The sequence below is a fragment of the Hylobates moloch genome, unplaced genomic scaffold (genome assembly GCF_009828535.3).
Source record: "Hylobates moloch isolate HMO894 unplaced genomic scaffold, HMol_V3 SCAFFOLD_10, whole genome shotgun sequence".
Lineage (NCBI taxonomy): Eukaryota > Metazoa > Chordata > Mammalia > Primates > Hylobatidae > Hylobates > Hylobates moloch.
The window spans coordinates 104,051,103-104,067,522 of record NW_026652285.1 but is presented as its reverse complement, the minus strand read 5'-3'; the positions used below and the strand labels follow the sequence as shown (position 1 = coordinate 104,067,522).

The 16,420-nt window shown below is 51.6% G+C and overlaps 1 protein-coding gene across 1 annotated transcript in view; it reads left to right on the top strand.

Moving 5' to 3' along the window:
- Nucleotides 1-13,707, top strand: part of MED27 (mediator complex subunit 27) — a 228,220-nt gene extending 214,513 nt beyond the window's left edge. Inside the window, exons 7-8 of the mRNA XM_032165470.2 lie at nt 10,667-10,744; nt 13,147-13,707. Of these exons, the coding sequence (XP_032021361.1) occupies nt 10,667-10,744; nt 13,147-13,281 (213 nt within the window). The 3' untranslated portion in view covers nt 13,282-13,707. The remainder of the gene's footprint in view (nt 1-10,666; nt 10,745-13,146) is intronic.
- The last annotated feature ends 2,713 nt before the right edge of the window (nt 13,708-16,420 follow it).

Sequence of the window (16,420 nt, the reverse complement as noted above, 5' to 3'; positions counted from 1 at the left end):
TACAAATCCAAGGTACAGATTAGAGACGAGAACTGCATAATAAAAAATAAATCCCCTGCTTCCGCTCTACTGTACTTTCATCCCCATTTGAGAAGCTCGTCTCTGTGCACTCCCCGTCGCCCCCTAACATCACTGTCAGGGCTGACTTCATAGCATTCCAGTTTTGAAATAATGATGGCTCCTCTTTTCATGGAATGAGTACTTCTGGGACTATTTTAAATATTCTTCATCAAACCAGCACACATCCTCAGAGCAACACTGCTGGCAGGGATTGCTGTCTCTTTAAACATTTAACACACTTGGTTCATGTCTTTGCCCACAGGACCCACAAAGAGTTTTCTCCTTCCAAGAGATTCCTACTGTCCCTCTCCTTCCTAGTGGGTCTGTCCTTGGCGAAACTCTTAGTAGAGACCCAAACTCTTGGGCTAATCTCCTTGTGTAACATTAAAATACATCCACCCAATGAAAGTCCATTCTGATTTCTGCATCGTGGGAACTGCCTGGGCACCTGTGCCTAGCACACGTTTGGCTTTGCTGCCTGCTACTTGAGTGCTCCAAAGTCTGGTTGAGCGACACAAAGGCTTCCCACACAGAGAACAGTGCTGTGCATGTGGTTTCCCTGGTTCCAAGCTGAATTCTCAAGCTCTTTGAACTGGCCTAGAATCTGAGGCCCGCCTGAGGGTGCCATCGCATCAGGGCAGCAGGTGGGTTCCTGGATTGGGGCAGGAACTTCAGGGCACAGCATGCACATGCTGCCAGGAGATAACTAGGGAAGCTCAGGCTCTGCAGCAGCATCTGCTGAAAACCTAGACCTAGAGGGGCCTGCAGAATCACCCAGCTCCACCCCAGCCTCACCACGCTCTTCTGCGGAGGGCCAGCAGGGAAGAGGCCCCCCAGGCCATTTGTCCCTAAGCTAGGGTCGAACCCCAGTCTCCTGACGTTCCCCTCTGTCTGCCTTTTTGTCACTTTCACCCAGATCTAAGAGAGTCTTCTCTTCACAGTATGTAGAAGCCGATATTGGCTGGAGGGAAGCCACAGTCTGGGTCCCTACCAGGCTTCTCTTTTAAATAAGTAACTTCTAAACACTTGAGTACTTAACTTTCCCTGTTTACTAATCTTGTGGGGAAATACTCCAAACAGTGAGAAGCACCCGCTCTCCTAGCTTGGCCTCAGGGGCTGTGTGCTGGCAGATAATGCCCTCAGCAGGTGCGTTAGGAAGAGCATCTCTGTTCAAGCTCAGCTCTCCCCGGCGCTGCTCAGCCACAGTCCTGTCCCCTGGTGGTGGGAAGCGGGCAGTGGCCTGCAGCGGCCCTTGCACCTGCACCCAGAATCATCTCAGGGAGCCTGTGAACTCCTGGGTCCTGGTCCCCAGCCTGGTCCACCAGCCAGGAGCTGGAAGGCGGTTCCCAGCAGTCAGCCTCCAGCGTCTGTTCCTCACCTGCATGCTGCGCCGCCAGCCTCCACTCTGGCCCAGGAGCATGCCCCCCTGGGGCCAGATGATGCCCATGACCTTTGGGCACTCGGGAGTCCCTGAGGACAATCCCTGGATCACCGAGAAATACAAGGGCCCCTGTTTTAGAACCCCTGGCAGGAACTGTAAGTTTCCATTTAAATCAAATCAAATACCCCAAGTTGAAAGTATTCAGAAAATTCAGAGGAAAGAAGATAGGAAAGAGGTGCAAGGTCGGCCCATAACCCCAGCACTTTGGGAGGTGGGAGGATCATTTGAGCCCAGGAGTTCAAGACCAGCTTGGACAACATGGCAAGACCTCGTCTTTACTAAAAAGTAAAAAATTAGCCAGGAGGCCGGGTGCGGTGGCTCACGCCTGTAATCCCAGCACTTTGGGAGGCCGAGGCGGGTGGATCACGAGGTCAGGAAATCGAGACCATCCTGGCTAACACGGTGAAACCCTGACTCTACTAAAAATACCAAAAATTAGCCGGGCGTGGTGGCGGGCACCTGTAGTCCCAGCTACTCGGGAGGCTGAGGCAGAAGAATGACGTGAACCCGGGAGGCGGAGGTTGCAGTGAGCCGAAATCGCGCCACTGCACTCCAGCCTGGGTGACAGCACAAGACTCTATCTCAAAAAAAAAAAAAAAAATTGCCAGGCATGGGGGTGGGTGTGTGTCTATAGTCCCAGCTATTAGAGAGACTGAGGCAGGAGGATCACTTGAGCCCAGGAGTTCGAGGCTGCGGTGCGCTGTGATCAGACCACCACACTCCAGCCTGGGTGACAAGTACAAGGTCACCCCTGAAACAGAGGACAAGTGTCTTGCTGTGGATGGCGCTGTTGTTCCTGTGCCAGGCTGGCGACTGGCATTGTCATCTTCTTAACTTTACCCCCTTCAAGGAGCCCAACAGACCCTTGCTTTTTAAAGAGGAAACTGCTGAGGAACAATAGTGTATTAAGAGAGTTTTTCTCCCCAGTCCTTTCTGTGTCATCACGGTGTCCTTTATTCTTCCCTTACTGATACAGAACAAACCTCTATCTGGTCAACATAAAACCTGGGCTCTGGGAGTTAAGCTCAAGTGAGAAATCATCTTGCTGGGCCTAAAGCTGTTATCTTTGTTCCCACAGCAGGAGAGGGCCCGAGTAGGAAAAAGTGTGTGGGTGCTGCATACGGAATGTGGGGTGTATGGTAGGTGAGCACCAAATCCGGGGCGTACAGCAGGACGCACACCTGAATCCAGGGCTCACAGTAGGATGCACGCTGAATCCCGGGCACACAGTAGGATGCACACTGAATCTGGGGTCCACAGTAGGGCCATCCCACTTTCCCCGCCCTGCCCCTTTTCTCACACTACACTTTTTCATTCCTTCCATGTATGTGTGTGCACGCCCACCTGATGCAGCCGCCTTGTATTTGCCTGATTTCCCCTTCTTTGTCCACGGCAGGGAGACTCATTCAATCTGGAGGTCTTCTTGAGGGCCCACCGGTGTCTCTGTCAGACTGTTTGGAGGGTTGGGGCTGGCACATAGCAGGGAGCCAGACAGGTTGAAGCTTCTGGCTGAGACGTGGAAGGAACATTGTATAAGTGACAGGAACTGGGGTGTAAGTGAGGAGACTTGTTATCCAATCCCAACTCCACCCTCAAAGTGCTGAGGTCCAGTCCCTTCTGGGGAGGAGAGGGCCTGGAAATGGCACTTTTCTTCATCCCCCCACAACCTCTGTCCACCCCAAGAGGCCTGGAGTGGGGGGCCCATGAGGCTTGGGGTATAGAGTCTGGGCACTCAAGCTGGGGTTCAGAAGGTCGGAACAAACTCCTGCTCTGCCACCTAGCAGCTCCTTGGCTTGGGCAAGTCACTTAACCTCCCTGTGACTTAGCCCCCTGACTTAGAAGTGCCAAACGTGAAAGTGCCTCTGTCATAAGGTTGTCGTGGGGATTCAGTGGGCTAAAACCGCGAGGGGACACATTTGGCGGGCGCTTGCCATGCGTCGGACACTTGAGGTCTGTATGTCAGTGCACTGTCCCTGCATTGGCCCATTTAATCCTCCCCCAAGGTCACACAGCTCACAAGGGACAGATCCAGAGGCTGGCTGGCCTCTTGTTGGAGGAGCCACACACCCTGGGCTGTGCAGTGTAGACCAGATCTTGCACAGGGTTAGTGCTCAGTAAATGGCGATGTGGGTTGTTGCTGTTATTGCAGGCAGTGCCACTCTGGGTTTAGCTAAAATAACTCGTGATCTCCGAAGCAACCTACAGCTCTGATGGTAGGAGGGGGGCTGTCAGGAGCTCCGTGCACACAATATGGCAGAGGAGCTTTGGGAGACTGTTTTGACTGGCATCTCCTTTTCCAGCGCGTTGACTGGCAGCTGTTTCAAGGTCTCTGGAAAGAGTCCCTACTCCCTCCCTGAGCTCCATTCTCTCCTGGGTTCGGATATGCTGAGAGAGGGTAGGGAAAACTGAAAGGAACATTGATCAAGTGGACTGGATCTATTGGCAGGCAATGGAGATGTCACCGTTCTCAAAGTAAATCACTGCAGGTCACCATTGAGACGGGGGACACACCCCAGACGAGGCAGCTGAGGCTTCTCTGCCTTGGAGTGAACCAGGCACCTCCCAGTGAAGCCCCTCCCTGCATCGCCCTCTGCCCCTCTTTGTGAGGCCTGTCTCCCCATCCCCGCATTCCTCTTGCTTCAGGGACCTCTGTCTCACTGGCTTATTGCTACCCTCCTGCCTTCTCCTCCCTCCCTTTCCTTGGGCTCGCATCCCTTTGATCTTTTTACAAACCTTTTTTCAAACCGGCACTCACTGTGGGTGAATCACCTCCCTCTCCTTGGGACCATTAGTGCCCTTCCTGGCCTCCGCCAAGAGGGAGGGCGGCTTTTATCTCCCGGCGGAATCTCATTAGCTTTGCCGCACAATGGGACCGAACCTCAGCTGCCACAGAGTGGATTTAAATTAGTTAATAGCAGATTATTTTTTGCCCCAGGTCTGTTTTTTCCACATCTTGGATGCTGAGCAAAAAAACAACTTTGTTGTTGAAAAATGTAAAACAAAAAACTATTGAAGGTGGAGTGCTTTGACAAGAAGGAAGATCACTGTAGGTGAACTTCTCCTGTGTTCCACAGCCATCCACAGGAATTCGAAAACCAGCAGTGGAGGACTTGGGGCGGACAGGAGGGAAAACATAGCAAGTTAATCAGCTTTGTTTCCTTTATTAAAATATTTCTGTAATTGGTGGTGGGAAATTGAAGAAATCAAGTGATTGCATCAGCGCTGGAAAAAGCTGCCAGCACTTGGCAGTGGAAGAGAATATATGCTTTATACTGGACTTTTTGAAAAAGAGGCTGAGTTTGGCCAGATTGCCGACCAGCAATGGAAAAACTAATTAGGTGCCTTGCCTGTGAGCCAGACGCCCAGCAGGGCTGTGGCGCATGGTTTCCACCGCCTCTGAAGAGGACACTTTCTAGTGAATTCAGTTCGTGCTACCCTTGAGCAGCCTGTGCTACAGCAGGCACGTTTGTGAATCTCCCAACCTGTGCCTGGCGTCAGAACTCTAGCTTCCCAAAGACTTGCCCTGAGAGATGGTGGGCAGCTGCTGGCCACAGCCCTGGGCCTGCACCTTTATCTGCAAACTGGGAGAGCGGGGATGGGAGTCAGTGGGTAGGAGGTGGGCAGAGGCCTGGGCCTCCCAGTGTTTGGGCTCCCACACTGCTGCCCTCACCCACTATGTGCATCTTCCCAACTTCTGGACATCCTCACTCCTCCTCTATCCAATTTAAATAAGAAAAGTGGGCCAGGCGCAGTGGCTCATGCCTGTAATCCCAGCACTTTGTCAGGCTGAGGCAGAAGAATCACTTGAGCCAGGAGTTGGAAACCAGCCTAGGCAATATAATGAGACCCTGATTCTACAAAAATAAAAAATTGGCTGTGCGGGGTGGCGTGAGCCTATAGTCCCAGCGACTCAGGAGGCTGAGGTGGGAGGATTGCTTGAGCCCAGGAGGTCAAGGCTGCACTGAGCTAAGATCGGGCCACTGCCCTCCAGCCTAGGTGACAGAGCAATACCCTGTCTCAAAAGAAAAAAAAAAAAAGAAAAGCACCTATCTCCGAGTTACTGTGGGAATTAAATGAGAGGGGCACATAGGACTTGGCACATAATAAGCTCTTATTAATAATAGCTACTGTAAGTTAATAAAATATCCGATGGATCTTTTAAAAAAAGCACTTTTCAGAAATAAGGAAAAACCCCCACTCTACAAGCACCCGTTGTGAAAACCTTCCACCCTGGCACCCCACAGTGCCCATTGTGAAACTGGTACCATTCATTTTGATTCATGAGAAGACAGACTGTCCTGATTTGTATTTCTTTGTTTCATGGCCCAGAATCAAATGCCCAGCCCTCTGGGGGCCATTCTCCTATAGTGCCTGGGATATGCCCCAGCACTTTGAGGCACTATTTGAGGATTGCCACTCAAAGCCCAGTCCCTAACCAGCAGTGTGGGCACCCCTGGGAATCAGCTGGCAGTGCCAGTGCTCCACCCCTCCCCGAGCTCCTAGATGAGAATCTGACAAAAGACCCCCAGTGACTGTGTGTTCACCAGCCTCACATTCTCATGCATTTTAGCATCCCTAGGAACAGCCTGGAGGGGCTGACTTAGTAGTGTCTGGGCCCCACCCTGGAGATTCCAATGCTGTGGCTAGAGAGGGGCCCAAGAAGGCAGATTTCTAACCAACTCCTAGAAGGTGCCAGCGCCGCTGGTCCCCAAACATTTCAAGCAGCACCATTCTTAAGGGGAAGGTTCCTTGGCCGCAGCTCGAACTTGTTGTGCCACCACTGTAGCGGGATTGGGAGACGTGGCCAACACGGTGGCCCATTTTCTAGATGTGCGGTGAATATCCAAGGAGGCAGATTGGTCTGGAGAGAGGAGGAGGATGCTGAGTGACAAACCTCCTGTAGTTCTGCACGACTCAAGCTCATTTCTTGCTCACATTACATATCCATCCTGAGTTTTGAGGGGGCTGTGTCACTCAAGGACGAGTGACCACTGGTAACTTCTACCACAGAGGGCAAGTCCAAGATGCCCCAGCACCTTAGAGCTAGACCAGAGCCCAGGTCCTCAGCTCCTGTCTCACAGTCCCCACTCCTTCCAGGCCCCTGGCTCCACCCACCTCATCTGAGCCACTCTCCCCACAGAGAGTCAGAATGGGGGTCCTTCTCACCGTCTGCACACATGTCCTGAGGACCTCTGCATCAGGCACTAGACAGACATGGGCTCAAGGTAGGGAAATTGACATGAAAACAAACATGGCAAAAAATACCAAGTTCAGATATGAGGATTGAGATGGGAGAAGAGAGCCAGGCAAGGAGACAAGCCCCATCGGGGGAGCCTGGGGGGCTTCCCTCAACACGCGAAGGAGGGGAGGGAAAGGAGAGAGGCCCATGCCGAGGGGAGGACTCAGGGAGGACAGAGATGGGCATTTGAGGAGCTGAGGGACCCGAGGAAAGGAGGCAGACATCGGGTGCTGCAGGGTTTCACATGGACGTTCACAGTTCGCATTTCATCCTGAGTGCAGGGAAAGCCGTGAGAGCATTTTAGGGGAGTGACATGCTTGGGTTTCTAGTTGAACGATGGCAATCACTCATGTTTTCTGACCAGCACACACTTCTGCCCACTACTTCATCCTCACCGTCATCCCCTGTGGTAGGCACTCTTTGTCATTATCCCCATTTTCCAGATGGGAAAACTGTAGCTAATAAAGATGAAGTGCCTCACCCAAGGCATCGCTGCTGGAAGGGATGGAGCCTACGGTCTTTCCCTCTTTGCTGCAGAATGTTCCCTCTGAGCCATGTTGAGGCAGGCAAGGTGGGAAGAAGTAGAAGGATTTGAGATAGATAACTTGGAACCACGAGGCTGCTTGGGTATGAGGCAGGGGGAAGAAAGGCGACAGGGCAGGGCCCAGGTTTCTGGCTCGGGCCTCTGGGTCAAAGGCCATTAAGCAAAAACGCTGGAGGAGGTGCAGGTCTGGAAGACCACTTGAGATGTTCCTGTAATTTGCACGATGCCTTGCCTGGAGAGAGCACCTTGCAGCTATCAAAACTGAGTTGTCTTGGAATGCTTGGAGAACTCAAGTTCAGCCAGAGGAGGTCAAGTCCAGAGGTCAGCTGAGGAAGGAAGAAGGAGATGGGTACAGATCTGTCAGGCCAGGGAAGATGAGCTCAAATAAAGATCAGGAAGCCATGCCAGGTACCCAGGGAACAGCAGGCTGGGGAGGGTTTGGGGAACCCTGGGAGTGCAGGGTCTTGTTGGTTTGGTTAGAGGCTCTAAACTCCAAAGGCCACAGGGCCCCTGATGAGTGGAGCAGACTGGATCTAAGACCCTAGGGTGCTGAGGCAAACTGCATGTGTCGCTGCTCCTCAGCTGCTGCAGCTGGTGGCCACGTGGCAGTGCCAGGGTCACACTCACAGAGATGAGGAGAAGCTGGGCCCCCTTTGATCATCACAGTAGCCTATGAGACGGTTCCCAGATCCTCTGATGCTTCAAGAGGAGCTGGGCACCACAGTTAAGTGAAGTTTCCCAAATTTTAAGTGTTGGTCATTTGTGTTTAAAAATGTGAAAACAAAAGAAATAAAAGTGCAGCCAGACAAAGCCTCTCTGCCTGCACATGGCTGCTGAAAGGCTGAAATGGATGGAGGTGGTCTCACCCCAGGGGCTTCCCAGGGACGGACGTTCCTATCGCGGGGAAGGTGTCACACATGGAGCTACGGAACAGCAGGGCGGGAGTAAACAAAGCCAGCCCAGCTGCCTTGGCTGTTCCAACAGGGGCTACACTGGAGACATTTTAAAAATAAACGGGGTGAGGAGAAAGAATCCTCCAAAAACTTTGGTTCTTCTGTAATGGCAAGTATAATTGCAAAAAACATCTTGTCAGCCTATAAAATGACACTTTCACAGGTTTTCTTAGCAAGGGAGCTAGATGGGCAAGAACCAAGCGTTCAAGTTCAGGGACCGTTCGAGCCCAGTTTGCTTGGCTGTGTTTCGTAGCCATTAATTTCCCCCCACCAATTACCACCAGTCATTTTGCAAAGTTATCATTACTACTGTTTAAAAGAAAAAAAAAAGCATTGCTCATTTTAGAAAGATGTCTGTCAAAAATGCTTAAAATAAAAGCAGTCTTGGCACGCAAAGGAATAAGTACCATTTATCTTGAAAGCCACTTGGGTAAGAATTTCTCAACAGTGTTGGCTACAAGAACTGTTGATATATTTGCAAGAAAGTGCAGGTGTTTATGGTACATGGCCTTTGGTGGGTGGGCATTTTTAAGTTTACTTCTTTATTCAACAAATATGTATTGGGCACCTGCTGTATGCAGGGTAATATTCTAGGCCTTGGGGATGCAGTATGGGGCAGGCCGTGAAAGTCCAGTGGGAAATAGGGCAAGTCCAGGGCCCAGGCAGAGCAGAAGAGACTGGGCAGGCGGGGCTGGTGGCATTGCCAGAGAGTGAGTGCTTCCCACGCCTGGCCTCACTCTGTCCTCTCACGAGCCTTACTCAGTATGTAGTACAATCTCCATTTTATAGAAGGGGAAACTGAGGCTTAGAGAGGCCCCATAAGAGGCCAGGGGGCCAGGCCCCGGCTTGCCTGGCTGCAGAGCCGGTGTCCTCACGCTTTGTGGGGCAGCCTCTCCAGCTGCAGGTGTGGACACACATCACCGTGTGGGGCACGGACCCTGGTCTCCACCTGCCCAGCTTGCTCTATGCCTGCGTGGGTTCAGCCGCATACACAGTGTTCATTGGGGGCTAGAAAATGGGCACGTCTACACAAGTTAGACCTGTGTTCATTCTTCTTCTCAAAGCTAAGGATTTTCTCTGGAGTTTTTTGGGTTTTTTGTTTTAGGTATGGCTTTTTCATTTTGTTTTGTTTGAGACAAGGTCTCTGTCGCCCAGGCTAGAGTGCAATGGCACAGTCACAGCTCACTGTAGCCTCAACTTCCCAGGCTCGGATGATCCTCCCACCTCAGCCTCCTGAGCAGCTGGGACTATAGGTGTGTGGCATCACAGCCAGCTAATTTGTTGTATTTTCTATAGAGGCGGGGTCTTGCTCTATTGCCCAGGCTGGTCTTGAACTCCTGGGCTCAAGTGATCCCCCCGACTCAGCCTCCCAAAGGTCTGGGATTACAGGCATGAGGCACCGCACCTGGCCTGTTTTGTTTTTAATGATGACATGTGCGATGTCAAGAATCCCTAATGAGGACAATCATGTAAACCATTACTTTGAACATAACTATCAAATTAGGTATAATCTACTCATTTGCTGATTGATGGCGGGCATTAACAATTCACAGTGTCATCCAGTTTCAAAACCACCAGGGTTCTCAGGCCAGCCCCTTTGCTTCTCGGAAGGGGCATGGAGACGCAGAGAGGATAAGGAGCTGGATCAAGGTCAGGGGGTGGTGCTGGAGCTTAAACCCTGTGCTCTGTCCATCTGGTCACCTGATGCCTTCACTGGACTTCAAGCAGCCTTGCCCTTGGCCTTGCTGATAAACTTCTCCTGAGGACTCAGGAGACAATAGGCACAGACCCTTAAGGTGCTGACCACAGGCCACAGCCTTCAGAGAGCTGGTGAGGGGACCACACCAGGCGCGCCAAGCTCCTGCGAAGGGCCATCCTAGCAACGGTGAGGCCCAACAGAACAGCCTCAGAAACTGCCAGGCTCCCCATCATAAATCCTGTGTGGCTACAAATGGTGACAGAATGAGAATTCAAGGAAACGGAAGATGACCAATTGCCCTGTTGGGAAAACCGTTGCAGGAGGAAGAGGAAGTGTGCGTACCGGGCGGAAGTGCTCCTCGGCATATGTGCTGTGTGTGCAGCGCCTCGCTGAGCAGGGAGGCTTGGGATCCCCTCCGGGATCTGCCCCCACTGGCCTCTGGCCGCTCCCTTTGCCAGTCCTCCAGCCTGACCAGGCTTTCTGTTGCTGGAATCGTCCACACGCCCCATGCCTCCAGGCCTGCATCCTTTCTGCCGACAGCATGCCTCTTCCGCCCCTCTGGGCCCCCAACTCTGCTAACTAATTTTTCTACAGAGATTTTATTTTAGATGCCCTTTCCTCCACGAGATACTCAGATCTGTTTTCACACAGAAGGCGTGCATTTGTCCTGCTTGTTTTCTCTATGCCGGCTTGGAGTGGCCGCTAACTCGTCTTTGTCCTTCGCTCTCAGGTGACAGACCACGCCACCACTGCCCTGCTCCACTATCAGCTGCCCCAGATGCCGGATGTCGTGGTCCGATCCTTCATGGTAAGTGGCTTCAAGAGTCAGGTCTCCTGTTTGAACCTTGGCTCCCTTCAAGTGAGAACAGGGAGCTTGAAGGGCAGCCATTGCATCTTCAGACTTTGAGGGCCTCCCAGTGGGAGATGGGGCTGCCAGTTTAAAACTGCTACTTTCTTTAAACTGGGAAGGGATCTGGGAGAAACCACTTCCAGCTTCATTCACTGTTGCTTTCTCTACTTGCTGAAAAAGCGATGCTTTCAGAAATGATCTTCCAAAATAGTTCCCAGCATTGACTTGGTCCACAGATACTTCATTGAGCTCCGAATCTGGGCCAGGCCCTGTGGTTGGCACAGAGCATGTAGCAGTGAATTAACAAATCGTGCAGTTCCCCAAGACTTTTCCTTCTTTGATTTTCAGAGTTGGAGCTCAAGATGGGAGCAGCCCCAAAGCAGCCATTCCCATGGGCTGCTGCAGCCAGCTCCTGCCAGTGCCTGTTCAGTATCTTGCGAGCTGGTTCTTCAACCACTACTAGTTTGAAGTCAAACTTGGTGGGAGTGTTGACACCACGGAAATCAGCAAACACTACAAGTCAGGACTTTCCCCGACCCCCAGGGCCAGTTTATCAGCATTTATCACACGGCCACCAGTTGGCCTAAGCAGGGCTAACACCATGTCCCCGCGTCCTTGACAGACGTAGCCACCAGTTGTTCCACTGTCATGCTCTCACGCCAGCATGCTCACACGGCCGCATGCTCTCACGCCAACAGACCCCATCATCCACCGCTGCTGGGACTCCCTGTTTTCTTCATGCTAGAAAGTCTGCCGGTTAGAGAACTGAGTCCAAAGACTTACCTGTTAGCAAGGCCAAATCAGTGTGCATCCTGTCACATGGCATCAACAGTGCCACTGCCCAGAGAGCCTGGAGTTCATTCCTCGCAAGACACATCCCTGGTGCGGTGATTGGCTTCATGATGCTGGCAGATTGGGCACAACACAGCCAGGTGCTCAGAGCTCCCACGGAGTGGTCCTTCTGTGTGTCCAGGGAACAATTCCCCTGACCATCTTCAGCAAGAGCTCCAATTTCAGATAGATACAAAGACTTGCTTTTGAGCCTAACATGTTGTAATGCCCCCTTTCCCTTTGGTAACTGACTTTGTCATTTAGGGAAGATTTGAATCCCAGTGACTCCACTCAGGAGGCTGAAGCAGGAGGATCGCTTGAGCCCAGGAGTTTGAGGTTACAGTGAGCTATGATCGATTGCACCACTGCGCTCCAGCCTGGGTGTCAGAGCGAGATCTGGTCTCTTATTAAAAAAAAAAAAAAAAGAACCCTTTACATCTGTCACAGCATTCAGCACTGTGCTCAGCCCACACCAGCTAATTAATACGAATCTGTTGATTGATTTATCTGAGGCACAGACATGAGTACTATTTGTGGCAGAGACAGAACTTCTTCTACTTAGGGAAGAATAAGTAGTTTAACTGAAGGACCTCTTGACCTCGTGTTTATTGCCAAAACCCCCAAACACCTGGCCTTCGGAAAGGGGGACAGTACTGATGGGCCGTGCCCTGTCACCATGAAGGCAGCTGTGGCGAAGATGGAAGAATTTGTATCAATAAGCTCGGCCGACCTCTTCAAATAACAGTTTTCTCTTATCGACATAATTCAGGAGGACATTAAATGACAAGATTCATGTGCCCCTTTCGCAGCGAGAACTTGCTTGCCTGCCGTTTTGGGTTTGGGTATTTTTCTCTTTGGTAGTGAATCTCCTTGGGTTTGAGAATTGAGTTATGGGAGGCTCATCCTTATGTATGATGCCCAAGAAAGCTCTGCGCTCTGAACCACTCGAGTGTGGATTTGCTGCTTACGATGTTATTTGGTGGCACCAGGGCTGTCCCCACCCATCCCCCCAGTGTGTCAGGCCACACTGTGACAGTGAGTGACGACCTCTGAAATCAGATTAGCTAGAAGGCATGTTGACCTCCGCGGAGAACTCTGAAATTGTCCTTGGTTCCGAGGCTTCCTTAGCATACATGCACAGCCACCTCTTAGTAGTGGGCAAGGAGAAGAAGATGGATACTGACATTCAGAAGACACGGGACCCAGAAAGTGAAAGTGGGGTGCTGGCCCCCAGACCGCCAGGCTGCTCGGTGGTTCACAGGGACTCCAGGGAGGCCTTCCTGCTTTTGAGAGTAGGGGTTTCTATTTTCAAAACTCCCTTGGTTGGGAGGGGCACGTGAGCATCACACGTGAACATCAGCAGTCAAGTGACCTTGTGGGTTCCGCCTGCTGCTCCCTGTGAAATCACGGGGCATCTTCTGAGGCCAAAGCCAGCTTAAGTTGTCTGGGCCATTAGGCTCGATAGGAAGGAGGACTTTGGGAGCACCCGTATCCCATTCTTTCACTTCTCTCCTCGTTTCTCTTTTTAGACCTGGTTAAGAAGTTACATAAAGCTGTTCCAGGCCCCGTGCCAGCGCTGCGGGAAGTTTCTGCAGGACGGCCTTCCCCCGACGTGGAGGGATTTCCGAACCCTCGAAGCCTTCCATGACACCTGCCGGCAGTAGCCCCCACGCTGGCCCTAGCCTCAGACCCCCCCAGCACTTTCCCCAGACACGCAGGCAGCCCACAGAAGGCTCAGCTGGTTCCTCACCACCCAGATGTGTACAGCTGCTCCTCCCTTTCATAACACAGTGCCGTGTGTGCCGAGGCCACTCTTGAAGAGCAGACCCCCTCTGTGGCTGATGGGACTAATTATTCCCACTGGTCAGTGGACTGAAGGCAAAGAAGATTTTTCTAGAACCTGGTAGAAGGAAGCTGTGCAGCATGCTCCTCGTCCGTGTGTGCCAGCAGTGCTGGTGTCTGTCGTCTCCACGAGCTGTTACTGGAATGAGCCCTTGTGTTCATGGGTATCGTCATGCGGGGTTCTTGTGTTTTGTGGGGCTTGGGGTTTGGTAACTTATTTTTATAAGCAATAAACCTTTTGTACCCTGGACAAGGCTTTGTCTCTTGTTTCTTACGGCACCTTGTAAGAACTACACATTCAGTTCATGAACACGTAATGGACCTGGGCCTTTTGAATAAACAGAAACCAGCGCGTCCCATGTTCACAGAGTGGTTCTTTTTGAGCACATACTGCCCTGCGTCCTGCTTGCGGGCGAGAGGGCAGTGCTGGCAGATGCTCTATTTCAGAGACGCTGTGATGGCTTGAAAAATGGATGATTCTTTTTGAGAAAAAGAACATGCAGAAGTTTCTTTTTACTAAACCAGTCACACACACACCCCAGAGGGAAAGGAACCCGCCCAGATTAGCCGGCCAGACGCGCATGAGCAGGACTTGCAGGGGTGTCGGCTTGTGGGCCCCAGGTTTTGTCCTAAATATTACCGTGACTCGATCCCAGCCCCATCTCCCGACTTTGTTCAGTGCCTCAGCACCAACTTTTAAAGCCATAGCCTGTTTCTGTCAAGACCGTTGACCTGGTGAAGGGCTTGAGGAGGGTGGTAGCATCGCCCAGAGCCCGCCTGGCCAGGCCCATGCTAGAACAGTGTTCTCTTTGCCATGAACAAAGTGTCAAGAGAGATGACGCCTTCTGAGATGTCCAAAAGAACCAGTGGGTCCTCCCTGGCTTCTGGTACCATCCAGCCTTCCCCCCAACCCCTGGCCGAAAAGAGCCAGAGAATGGAGAGGGTTTCGTGCTGAGGGCTCTAGGACAGTGCCTGCCCACGTGGCGTCCCACCTGCAGCACTGCCACCATGGACACTTACTAAAAATACACATCCCCAGGCGGGATGTGGTGGCTCATACCTGTAATCCCAGCACTTGGGAGGCCAAGACAGGTGGATTACTTGAGCCCAGGAGTGTGAGACCAGCCTGGGCAACATGGCAAAACCCCATCTCTACAAAAAATACCGAAAAAATTAGCAGGCATGGTGTTGTGCGACTGTAGTCCCAGCTACTCGGGAGGCTGAGGTGGGAGGATCGCTTGAGCGTGGGAGGTCGAGGCTACACCTCTGCACTCCAGCCTGGGAGACAGAGCAAGACCCTACCTCAAAAAAAGAATTACACATGCTCTGGGGTGGGGTCCAGCAACCTGATCTTTAGCAGCCCCCAGGTGACTGTCACGTGCCCTGGCACCTAAGGCCTCTGCCCAGGAGGAATGGTCGTGCTTTGATGGCCCACTCGGGGAAGTAGGAGGGGCACACGGGGTAGGGCAGGACTTTTCCAGACCAGGAGTGGCTGTAGATTAAATGCCACACCTACTTTGTCAAATTCAAGATGCCAGTGCTCCTAAGACACATCATTACAAACCACTAATAAAGAAAAACATGCTGCCAATTAAACCCCAGTCTTAATGATAATCCTGTGTGACATGTGAATCCGTCACGCCAGCCTTTCATTGCTTTGACATTTCTTTCATCTATTCCAAGGGAGTAGTCATTTCTCCTGCCTTAAGTCTTATTGTTTAGCCTGTGATAGGCGATCCCTTTACACCATTCCCAGTAAGAGACCAGCACACAGCTTCATTGACTTGCTGTATCCTTCTTTCTTTGGTCTTGTAAGATACTTGTTTCTTTGTTGCATTGCAAGAAAAGATGGAATTGAGGATATCAGGTACATAATAACACTTGGTGTCAGTGCCGTACATCTTTCCAGAGACATTTAAAAGGCAAGTAAACTGACCCTGTGCAGTATGAACGTTGTGCATAGCTCATGCGAAGTGACGACAGTATGACCAGCTATGACCAAGTTGGAGCATGTGCAGATAGTGACACGCATGTCGTGACTGCCAGCTGGCAGACGGCACATGCCAGAGACGTTCAAATGTGGAAAAGCATCTATCTGAGGATTGATGGAATTGTGGTCCTGGTACATCTCGTTGTGAGAAAGCGTTCTGGGTTTTTAACTGTTTGAATCCTCCCAATTTGCAGCAAGTCTGAGAACACCCCCATTGGCACTAAAGGTCGCTCCAATTCCCGCCAGTCTCTGTTTTCAAAAAGAGAGAGGAGCCTTGAGTTCACAGCCTCAGGCAGGCGCTGTTTCTACTTGGAACTAAATGTGCTGGTTTTGTCTTCTCTGTGTCATCCTCAGAGAAACCTTCTGTTTATCGCAAATGACGACGGTTTCCCATTTACAGGGGTGATATAAAGTGTCCATTTAAAATATATTTAGGTGAAAAAGTGTGACTATTAAAGAAAAACATTAAATAAATAATAGCACAGGAAAGCGTGGCTATGACAGAAAGTGTGAAGGATGTGGGCAGGTGGCGGGGGGCAGACGCACTGCCCAGGCCTGCATCCCCGCCTTCTGCTAGTGTTGGCAGGAGCCTAGAGAAGTGGCTTCATCTGAGAACCCCATGCCCTCATACGTGAGGCGCAAGGCTGGTGATTCAGTGATGGTGGAGGGGCTGGGGGCTTGGAGATGGAACAGATCAGCCGTGCGTTGGTCATAGGGAGGCTGTGCAGTGGGGACACGCGTGCTGCCTGCTGTTCTGTTTCCCTGCTTTTTAACAGTCCCTAATTAAAGAGGGAGGTTGAGGGTGGGTGCAGTGGCTCACTCACACCTGTAATCCCAACACTTTGGAAGGCCAAGGTGGGTGGATCACTTAAGGTCAGGAGTTCGAGGCCAGACTGACCAACATGGTGAAACCCTGTCTGTACTAAAAAAAAAAAAAGCCGGGCATGGTGGCACGTGCCTGTAGTCCCAGC